This window comes from Zophobas morio, unplaced genomic scaffold, assembly GCF_036711695.1.
Source record: "Zophobas morio isolate AGI-343-1 ecotype UQ-CSIRO unplaced genomic scaffold, CSIRO_AGI_Zmor_V1 ptg000012l, whole genome shotgun sequence".
In the NCBI taxonomy this organism is placed as follows: Eukaryota; Metazoa; Arthropoda; class Insecta; order Coleoptera; family Tenebrionidae; genus Zophobas; species Zophobas morio.
In genome coordinates, this window is record NW_026972117.1 from 22,087,822 (window position 1) to 22,099,899 (window position 12,078).

The 12,078-nt window shown below is 30.0% G+C and overlaps 1 protein-coding gene across 5 annotated transcripts in view; it reads left to right on the plus strand.

The window, feature by feature from the left end:
• LOC135128011 (tyrosine-protein kinase Abl) overlaps window positions 1-12,078 on the plus strand; it is a 111,829-nt gene that overhangs the window by 74,349 nt on the left and 25,402 nt on the right. For all 5 annotated transcript variants that reach the window (XM_064054789.1, XM_064054791.1, XM_064054790.1 and 2 more), the window contains one exon: window positions 2,016-2,553. In XM_064054789.1, the coding sequence (XP_063910859.1) occupies window positions 2,016-2,553 (538 nt within the window). The remainder of the gene's footprint in view (window positions 1-2,015; window positions 2,554-12,078) is intronic.

Consider the following 12,078-nt stretch of genomic DNA (forward strand, 5'->3'; position numbering starts at 1 on the left):
ACTTTTACATTTTTCAGTTTCCCGATTTTCCAGTTTTTCGGTTCTTCAGTTTTTGATTAGCAATTTCTAGTTTTTATTTTGAATATGTTTGTAATAATAATTTTATTTTAAATTTTTTCACTCCTTCAATTTTACGGTTTGCCTTTTACCATTTTTCATTATTAGATTTTTCAATTTTTTGATCATTAATTTTTCGATTTTACAGTGTTCGGATTTTCCAATTTTTCGATTGAATTCGTTTTTTTTCCTTTGGAATTGTTCGATTCATTAATTTTTTTCAATTTTTAGGTTTCTCGATTTTTCGTTTCTGCAGTTCTTCGATTTTCCACCTTTTCGATGTTGCAATTTTTCGATTTTTCGTGATTTTCCGATTTTTTAGTTTTTCGATTTTTCTGATTTTCCAATAAAAAACAGAAAAATTGCACAATTGTAAAAGAGAAAAATTGCACAATTGTAAAAGAGAAAAATCTAAAATGCAAAAACAAAAAAGTATAAAACGACAACTTTGAAAAATCTAAAAATTAGAAATCAAAAATTTGAAAAAGTGAAGAAACGAAAAAGTGAAAAATCTAAAGATTAAAAATTGAGAAAGTTAAAAATCGAAAAAACTAATATCCGGTTTACAAAAAGAAGCTCAATTAAATATTTGATCGCAATTAAATTTTTGACAGGGCGTTAAAGTACCACGTGACTGACAGACGACACCTCGTTAAATGCGTGGTTAACTTGGTCTCAGTGAAAATATTATATAGTGTCCCTAAATTTTGTAAAATTGCAAAATTGAAAAATTTTAAGTTTAGAAAATCGAGGAATTGAAAAACCACAGATTGAAAATTTGAAAAATTAAAGAAAATGAAAAAATCAAAAAATGTGCTTTCAAAAATTGCTCGAAGGTAAATAAATCCAGATTTTTCGAAAAATGTTACAAGAGTATCTCGTTTTATGGAAATAAAAACAAGTTTACTATTGTAAATTTTGGAGATAACGGCATCAACTGGTGGTGGGGATGATTAGCCAAATTTTGGTTGGCGTTTTACCACCTACATGATATATATTCTTAATATACATACAAAACTTTACAACAATCTGTCCCGTAGTTTCGGAGATTATCAGTTTAATAAAAATCTGGACAGACGACAGACAGACAGATAAACGGACAGACGGAAACGGGAGACCTATTTCTTCGTAGTCTAGGGGTCATGATAGGTCGAGAAAACATAAAAGTAAGGAGTCGGCAGATGGACTCGATTGCAAGCTGAAAAATGTTAGCGACGTTCAAACAATAAATATTGCGTTACATATTATTTTTCAATAAATTTCACTTGGAACTTTACTATAAGTCATTTTTCATGCAACTTGAGGTAGTAAATAATTCACGAATGAGTTATTACATAGTCATGTTTGTATACAGCTTTTTATTACTTATACACATATTTGGATACATATGTAAACACAATTTGTAACTGAATTCCACATACAAAACCAAAGTTACTAGTTTTTTTAAATTATTTTTTGATGTTCTTAAAATTCTTGATTCTACGTACGTATGAATATAAATCATATCTATTGTATTTAGATTATCACTGTAAATATGTTAATCTTTGTATTCTTCAGTTGCGCTTAGGGAAGTGGCTCTAATCTACTTCAAAAAAAAAAGTTGATTTATTTAATACTTAATTGACGTCACTAATTTTTGGAATGAACAGGAAGATAACATTCTAATTTCAAGTAACTGACTTCGTAAAATATATACATATTTGTGAAACTAAATAGCTTTTTAATAAGATACAAATATTATTTATAGATTATGTGTGATTGGATTGGTCATTTAAATCGAATGCAACTGGTATTTCACTGTTCCTCCCCAAATTAAGATATATTATACAATAATTTTAGAACTATGTTAAATGGTATAAATTACATATTTGATTTAGGAGAACCTCATTTATATGCTATTTTTCCATCGATGTTAAAAAATTCTACAACAGTATTAAAATGTTTCTTTTTTTTTTCAGGAGAACAAGTCCGCATCCTGAGTTACAACAAGAGCGGCGAATGGTGCGAAGCCCACTCCACCTCGAACCAAATCGGCTGGGTACCCTCCAACTACGTCACCCCCGTCAACTCCCTCGAGAAGCACTCGTGGTACCACGGCCCGATTTCGCGAAACGCCGCCGAATATCTGCTAAGCTCGGGAATAAACGGTAGCTTCTTGGTCCGCGAATCGGAAAGCAGTCCCGGACAAAGAAGCATATCCCTACGTTACGAGGGTCGTGTTTACCACTACAGGATAAACGAGGATGCGGAGGGTAAAGTTTTCGTAACGGCCGAGAGCAAGTTCAATACTTTGGCCGAGCTAGTCCATCACCATTCGATGTTGGCGGACGGATTAATAACGCAACTGTTGTATCCGGCACCTAAACACAACAAGCCGACGGTGTTCCCGTTGAGTCCGGAGCCGGACGAGTGGGAGATCAACAGGACAGACATCGTGATGAAGCATAAATTGGGAGGGGGACAGTATGGGGATGTTTACGAAGCGGTTTGGAAGAGGTAAGGATAGTTGGATGTTTGATTGGAAGAGAAATTAATTTCGTGGGTTTTGTTGAAATCTACGCGCTGAAAATAAAGCGTTCAAACTGTTCAAAGGGAAATGTGGATTTAGCGGAGTGGTTATGTGAATAACGGATAGTTAATTAAAAGATGTTAGTAGAAAGGTTTCGAAAAAACTGACAAAGTAAAAAACTAAACTCGTGTGGAAACAAACCGTGCGAACTCGGCTATCAATGTATTCCCAAATCCATACTTCAACAGACCCGTATTTTTACAGTAGAGTTTACTGGTGCCTGCCAGAATAACTTGTTTTTAAAAACATATTTTGTATTTTAATGTTGTTTTGTTGTCCTACTTTTACGGTTTGTAATATTGCGACTTTATTAAAAAATTTTGCTCCGCTTTGGCATTTAAATTTTAATCGTTTTTCATTTTTTTAGATTTTCATTATTATTACAGGGTTTTGTGCTTTTGTTATAAATTTTGTTATTGTACTGTATGCAACTATGCAATCCTAAAAAAAAAATAGAATACAATATTGTATCATACTTTATTCAAAGTGTAATACAAAATATAAATCCAACCCAATGAGAAGAATAATTTTGTCTGATTCATTTGTAATTACGCTAATTTAAAGTGGTGGAATAATTTTAGTGATTTCTAATACAGTTCATGTTTGCATTTTATCATTTCATTGTTTCTCTCGTCCATAAAGTACAGTCCAACAAATCCCGCTTCTTTGAAAAATTATCATCAACCTCTATACACGCTTTATTTATTTTTTTTTAATTTGTCTACTATATCCAACCTTTTTTCATGACACCCTATATACATCTTTCTAAAGATTCTTGTAGAGTTTACTTTTTTCAATTCGGTAATGTATCACACTTTAATCACCCATGCTCCGCCACTGCCTTTAATTTGAACGCACTATGTTACGAAAACACACTGTGTTAACTTGTTTATATTTGATCTGGAGTGCACTTCTCCATCAATAATTGGAAACAGATTAACAATTGCGAAAGGCAATATGTATGGCTGTATGTATAGTGAGTTTTCCGATTTGAAAATGTTCCTATCAACATATCAGCAAGGACACGTATGTCAATTTCGACACGTGCAATGTAATACTAATATTAAAACAATGGGGTGTACCATTCTTGTTTTGATCAATAAAAAAAGGTAATAGCAGCACCAGTCGAACATGCGCAATCTTAAGCAATGACCGGACCAATAACGTTTTTTTTTTTTTTTGCAAAAATTTGGATGCCTCGGGAAAAACGTCAAGGTGGATTCATAAACCACAAGTACTTACTATGAAGAATTTTGTGAGGACATGGTCATATTGTTGTTGGGAATGAAGCAAATTTTGGTTTACGTTTTACCACCTATTGATACGTCTAACATACATATAAAATTTGACAACAATCGGTCCGGTAGTTTCTATGATTATCTGTCTAATAAAAATTGACAGATAGCAAACGGACGGAAACGGAGACCTTTTTTTTTCGGACTCTTGGGCTAATGAAACGTCAAGAAAACATGAAAGTAGTTAGAGAACATTAACCAGATTTTACTTACACATTTCTTCCGAAAAACAGATGACGTCGCCCGAAAAAGTTAGTACTTATTAAATTTAAGTTTATTAAAAATCCTGTAGTGGAGAATATGTGACATTTACTTATGCTTACCCTCTTTTAATTTTCATCATTGTTTACACACTTTTTTTTTACCAAAAATGTTACATAAATTATATAAATTTTGAAACGTATAATAAACTTGCTTTATTTCACTTTTCAAAATATTTCAGATTTTTTTAAATACACTGCCAGACAAAAAACCCCGACACTTGAATTTTTGTGATTAGTTACGATTAGTCGGAAGTTTTATAAAAAAAAAATCTAAAATGCAAAACATTAATATATAAATATGGCTAAATTTATGCTAAAACTTGTGGAAAAAAGAAAAAGAAAATAAAACAAGTCATTACACTGAACATTAGCGGAAAGTTACAAATATTAAAATGTCCGGGTTTTTTTGTCTTGCAATATATTTAGAATTTTAAAACTGGTAAGATTTTCAGAATTTTCAAAATTTGTATTCTCGTAACTCGGTGAAGTTAGAGCGTTGAATACCCCAAGACGTTGACAATGAAACTTGGATATTATCAAGTTTATTTCACGTTGCAAAATATTTCGGATTTTTTTAAATTTTTAAAATTTTACAAAACTGGGAAGATTTTGAGAATTTTCAAAATTTGTGTTCTCGTAAACCGGTGAAGTTGTCAGAGCTTTGGATAGCCCAAGACGTTAACAATGAATATTTGATTTATAACCAAGATTTTTAAAAATTGCAAAATTTTTGGAATTTTCACAATTGTAGCAATGGCGAACATCGATAATTTTGAAAAAAAATTCTTGGAGTCTGTATAGATTACATTAATTTTTTTTACTAAAAATATTACTGCAGATTATCAAGTTTATTTCACCTTGAAAAATGTTTCGGTTCTTTTAAATATTTAAAATTTTACAACTGGAAAGATTTCCAAAATTTTCAAAATTTGTATTCTCGTGTATAGATTACGTCAAATTTTTTTACTAAAAATGTTATTGCAAATTCTCCAGTTTATTTCACGTTGCAAAGTATTTCGGATTTTTTTAAATTTTTAAAATTTTACAAAACTGGGAAGATTTTGAGAATTTTCAAAATTTGTGTTCTCGTAAATCGGTGAAGTTGTCAGAGCTTTGGATAGCCCAAGACGTTAACAATGAATGTTTGATTTATAACCAAGATTTTTCAAAATTGCAAAATTTTTGGAATTTTCACAATTGTAGTAATGGCGAACATGGATAATTTGGAAAAAAAATTCTTGGAGTCTGTATAGATTACATTAATTTTTTTTTACTAGAAATATTACTGCAGATTATCAAGTTTATTTCACCTTGAAAAATGTTTCGGATCTTTTAAATATTTAAAATTTTACAACTGGAAAGATCTCCAAAATTTTCAAAATTTGTATTCTCGTGTATAGATTACGTCAAATTTTTTTACTAAAAATGTTATTGCAAATTCTCCAGTTTATTTCACGTTGCAAAGTATTTCGGATTTTTTTAAATTTTTAAAATTTTACAAAACTGGGAAGATTTTGAGAATTTTCAAAATTTTTGTTCTCGTAAATCGGTGAAGTTGTCAGAGCTTTGGATAGCCCAAGACGTTAACAATGAATGTTTGATTTAAAACCAAGATTTTTAAAAATTGCAAAATTTTTGGAATTTTCACAATTGTAGTATTGGCGAACATCGATAATTTTGAAAAAAAATTCTTGGAGTCTGTATAGATTACATTAATTTATTTTACTAAAAATATTACTGCAGATTATCAAGTTTATTTTACCTTGAAAAATGTTTCGGATTTTTTAAATATTTAAAATTTTACAACTGGAAAGATTTCCAGAATTTTCAAAATTTGTATTCTCGTGTATAGATTACGTCAAAATTTTTTACTAAAAATGTTATTGCAAATTCTCCAGTTTATTTCACGTTCCAAAGTATTTCGGATTTTTTAAAATTTTTAAAATTTTACAAAACTGGGAAGATTTTCAGAATTTTCAAAATTTGTGTTCTCGTAAATCGGTGAAGTTGTCAGAGCTTTGGATAGCCCAAGACGTTAACAATGAATATTTGATTTATAACCAAGATTTTTAAAAATTGCAAAATTTTTGGAATTTTCACAATTGTAGTAATGGCGAACATGGATAATTTGGAAAAAAAAATCTTGGAGTGTATATAGATTACATTAATTTTTTTTTACTAAAAATATGACTGCAGATTATCAAGTTTATTTCACCTTGAAAAATGTTTCGGATCTTTTAAATATTTAAAATTTTACAACTGGAAAGATTTCCAAAATTTTCAAAATTTGTATTCTCGTGTATAGATTACGTCAACATTTTTTACTAAAAATGTTATTGCAAATTCTCCAGTTTATTTCACGTTGCAAAGTACTTCGGGTTTTTTGAATATTTAAAATTTTACAACTGGGAAGTTTTTCAGAATTTTCAAAATTTGTATTCTTGTAATTCGGTGAGTTGTCAGAACTTTGGATACCCAACACGTTAACAATGAATTTGGATATATAGCCAAGAAGCTATTTCTAAATTTTTGGAATTTTCAAAATTTCAGTAATTGCCAACATCGATGATTTTGAAAAAATCATTCTTGGAATGTGTATAGATTACGTCAAAATTTTTTACTAAAAATGTTATTGTAAATTATGAAGTTTATTTCACGTTGCAAAATACGAGTATTTTGGATTTTTTTAAATATTTAAAATTGTACAACTGGGAAGATTTTCAGAATTTTCAAAATTTGTATTCTCATAACTCGAGCTTCGTAGCTAAGGTTTTTCAAAATTTCTAAATTTTCGGAGTTTTTAAAATTTCAGTAATGGCCAAAATCGATGGTTTTGAAAAATCATTCTTGGAATGTATAGATTACGTCAAAATTTGTTACTAAAAATGATATTGCAAATTATCAAGTTTATTTCATATTCCAAAATATTTCGGATTTTTTAAATTATGTAAAATTTTACAACTGAGAAGATTTTCAGAATTTTCAAAATTTGTATTCTCGTAATTCGCTGAAGTTGTGGGAGCTTTGGATACCCAAGGCGGTAACAATGAATCTTTGTTTTATAGCCAAGAAGATTTTCCTAAATTGCAAAATTTTTTAAATTATCAAAATCGCAGTAATGGCCAACATCGATGATCTAAAAAAAAACATTCTTGGAAAGATTACGTCAAAATTTTTTACTAAAAATATTATTGCAAATTATCAAGTTTATTTCACGTTGCAAAATATTTCGGATTTTCTAAATATTTTAAATTTTACAGCTGGAAAAATTTTCAAAATTTGTGTTCTCGTAACTCACTGAAGTTGTCAGAGCTTTGGATAAAGTGTTTCTAAATATATTTGGAAACAGAGTTAAATACTTTTATTGCACCCTCACTGAGATATAAATGCCTCTACCATAAATGTGTCAAAGCCCCACGCCGCAGGTCAAAATTCTGGGCATTAAGCTCAATAGTAGGCAGGTGAAGCTTAACCAGGGACTAAAAGTGATTAACTCAGTTTCCAAATATGTTTAGAAATACTTTACTCAAGACGTTAAGAGTGAATCTTTGATTCAAAATTAAGAAGCTTTTTCTAAATTTCGAAATTTGTGGAATGTTCAAATTTTCAGCAATCGGCAAGATCGACGATTTTGAAAAAATCATTATTGGAATGGGTATGGATTACGTTAAAAAATTTTACTAAAAATGTTATTGTAATTTATTCTTACTTATTTCATATTACAAAATACATATTTCGGATGTTTTAAATAATCAAAATTTTAACAACTGAGATTTTCTGAAAATTTTATTAAAAATATTTTACATAAAATATACAGGGTTGTATGCTTTATAGCTAGCAACAATTTGTTCCAATTTTTTACTTTGGGCCTACAAGGTTTTCTAGAAAACAGTAAATTTGTACAAATAAAATCGATATAACCATATTTGGTTGAAAACGATGTATTGTTAACTATTAAGAAAATTCTTTAACCCTTTTTTTTAAGTAATACCGTCGTTATTTTTAGAATTTTAATATACATTATTAAGAAGGGAGAAAAATTATTTCAGACACTAAGGTTTTTTGACCAACGGTTTTCAATATATTTACATTTTTATGTAAAAAATAATAATAAAGTTTAAAATAACGTCATACATTTTTTAGGAGGGACAAACGGCTAAATTTTGATTAACGAATTACTATGCTTACGGTTGCGCTTAAAACGTTTGCAAGATTTCGGGACATTGAGTTGTGCAGTTTCGACGCTAAATCGCAAAATGTTGTACAATTTCATTTGTTTTTCTGCAAAAATCTGGATATGTAGGGTGAAGACTCAACACGGATTCATAAGCCACCACAAGTGCAGGAGTATCTTATTCTATAAAATTGTAACAACATTTATTATTGCAAATTTTAGAGATAACGTCATCCTATTGTTGATGGAAATAATTAGACAAAATTTGAGACGAATCGGTCCAGTAGTTTCGGAGAATATTTGTCTCAGAAAAATCGACACAGACGACAGCCACACGAAAACGCGAGACCTACTTTTTCCTACTTTGAGATTCATGAAGCTTCGAAAGAAAAACATGAAAGTAGCCATTCAGCTCGGGAAGTAAAGTTGAAGATTCTTTTAACTTTTTTATAGACGGTGATGTAAATCAGACTTCTTTTGAAACCAAATTTGTGGAAATATTTTTTTTTAGAATTAATGTCAGGATAAATTTCAACAAAACTGCTATCGAAAGAAAGTTAACCAAAGTTCGAAATAATAAAAAATTATGTGTCTCGCTTGAAAACTTCCACATACTCACAGTTTGCAAATTTAATCACACTCTATAATTAAGTTTAAACATTGTTGGATTTTTTATACGTACTTGTGTTACGGTGTTCAGCTTTAGAAATAATGGAGCAAGGAATTTTTAAATATGGGGGTTTTCTCTTCACATAAAAGCTGATACATATTTCGAAATCTACTCATGTTAAAACTTAAAAGTGAATTCAAACAATGCCTGTTTTGGGCTAAAAAAGTAGTAATTGTTATATCAAATTTTATAATAAGCTACGTGATACAATAACTGCACAATCAGTCGATAATTCTTCAAGACAATTGAAAGTACACTCCTACACAAAGCCTACTACCTTGCCCATGAGTTTAATCGAAATTCTAGTAATAAATATTTCATGGTACTGTATTTAATTGTCTTTTATTTTTGTATTATGTATATACTTTTAATCTGTGTTATAAAAGCCTGACGTATGTTTAACTTGTTTATCACTAATAAATATTATTATTTTATTTTTAAGAATTTACTACAGATTACTATCAGACAAAATAATGTAGCAACCAATTTATGTATTTTGTTGTCTTAGAAAAGATCTAATTTTTATGAAATTCTGGAAAAGCAGTTATATTATAATTAGGGTTAATTAACTCGTTATTACTACTGCCACAAAACAAAGGATGAGAACATTAATTTCCCCCATATTTTTAAAGAAAACTTTTCACTTCAAGTTAGTACCGTCATAAATTACTTTGAAAAACATAAAAACCCAAAGATTCTGTATCCGAAACAACAGATATATGGAAACTTCAATATACAAAACAAATCACAAAAACAGCGTCGTAGCGGATGTTCAGCTTGGATGATGTAAACACTTCCAAATTATGTCCCATCCAGGCAACTTTAAAATCAAATTATATAATTGGGTTTACAAAAGAAACAGCGGAAGTTCTGTCTTTTGCAACACAAAGCAATACATCAAGTATTTATTAAAAGAAAGTGGTTCGGTTGGCAAGAGCTTTCAATTCAGCTGCTGTGGGGGCGTCGTTCAAAAACATTCGTTTAGGAGGAGATTTTTAACACGTTACAGATGTGCGTGCCGTAGAATATATCACAAGTCCTTTAGTTAAGTTTGATTACCATAAATAGCAGCGAAGGTAATTGTGGATTGCAGTTGTCGTATGAATGAATTTGCAAGATAAGATAATATTTTATCAAGATTCAGTGATTTGTTTGCAAAATTTAAGATTTGGTTTATCTGTAAAGTATTAAACGTTTAAAATATTCAGCAAAGGAATTTGCATTGTTTATAAATCAGATAGTGTCGTTCATTTCAAATGTTTTGCACAACTCGTCACTATTGGGAAACATCTATTGTATGAGACTGATGCAAATTCACATTCACATTTCTTCATTTGTGTTGGAAATTATTTTGAATAAATTATTATTGAAACTCACTCGAGGAGATTCGACGAATAATCACTGATAACATTACCCCGTCATTTACATTGCAAATCTCTTTCTGAGAAAATTAAAGTTGAAAAACATAACTGTCTTTTATTTAGCTGTTTTTGAATTGAATACCGACCGCAGAAATTATGTTCATTAAAGCTTCCTTTCACTTGTATTTTTAAATTTACATGCGTGTTTTCAAAATATGTTAAATTTTGCCACAAAAATTGCTGAAGCTATTCTTCTTGATTTCTGCATTTACGAACAAAATTAAAGGACAGAGATATATCATTGTTACTGTTCTACTTTAATAAAGTTCCCTGTGCAACACCTAGTAAATGTGTCTCAGGTCAAGTAATAAAACAAACCACTGTCTCTTATTGAATGCACAGCTCTTTTACGACGTTTCTGTTGGATATATGCCAACCTCAAAGGGTGAGTTCCACAATACTACGATTGCCACACCAACGGTGTCAAATTATCATTAAAGTCTTTGTATCCGGCTGTTGGAAGTAAACAGAATAATCCCCAGGACTCGGAGGACATCTGCCATTGTTTTGACAATAGTCAGATATATGCTTTATACCAAACTGCACACCGTGGAACGTTTTGAGGGATTAAAACCATCACCTGTGATTAAAAAGTAAAAAATCAATGGAGAGATAATTTTGGATCTGCATTGAGCAATTGAATTTGATTATGAATTGGTTCCTCCTAGTAGAGAAACTGCCAGTTCTATTTGCACTAGGGCCATTTAGCTTTTCACACTTTTAATGGTATTACTTATATACTACTACTACATTTGTTTTAATGTATAGAGGTTATTATAAATAAAATTTAACAAAATCAATTTTTTAATTGTATATGATTGTAGTATATTTAAATATTTTTTGTGATAACGCCATCAGTTGTTTGGATAATTATATTTTAAAACGTCTTACTAATGATTGTATCATAGAATTTTATAGTTATCCAACCCTACTTTTCCATTATGTTCGTGTTATCGGTTATTGGTTTGAATAATTGCGTAATACAATCTTACATCAGCTTATCTACAGGGATTAGCAATACATATTTTGACAGAGTTAAGGCATAACTAAGGAAACGATGCTCTGCTTTAAAAAAATCAATATCTCGCGCCATGGTCGTACAAACACTTTACGAGATGACCAAGTGGTTACATTCATCTAATGTCAATGAAACTTAAATTTATGTCGCAATAAAATGTATGTAGCAAATAAGATTTTTTACAATACATTTCTGTTTTCTTTTAAAATTTGCATTGAAACTAGTCTTGGTGTTTTTAAATAATAAATTCTGTCCAACATTAGACAAGTGATATAAATTACCGGGTACTTTTTTATTTGTGAAATTTGTTGACAGAACAAATTAGTTTTAAAAAATTATAACATTATTGTAATGAATTCAGCAAATAATCCGCTTTGTTCCTAAAAATGTGCATTACACTGAATGTTGTCTGCGGCTGGACTTCGACCGCTGAGTCAATAAAAATTAAACCTTCATTGGATTTAAAATTATTTATTTATTAAATAACTTATCCAATTGAGTTTACAACAATTGCTGGAAATGTTGACACCCCCCCCATAAATTGGCTTAGCGTTTCACACTCAATTTCTCGAGTAACAACTTCCGACTAAACACATTCATACTCTTGCATG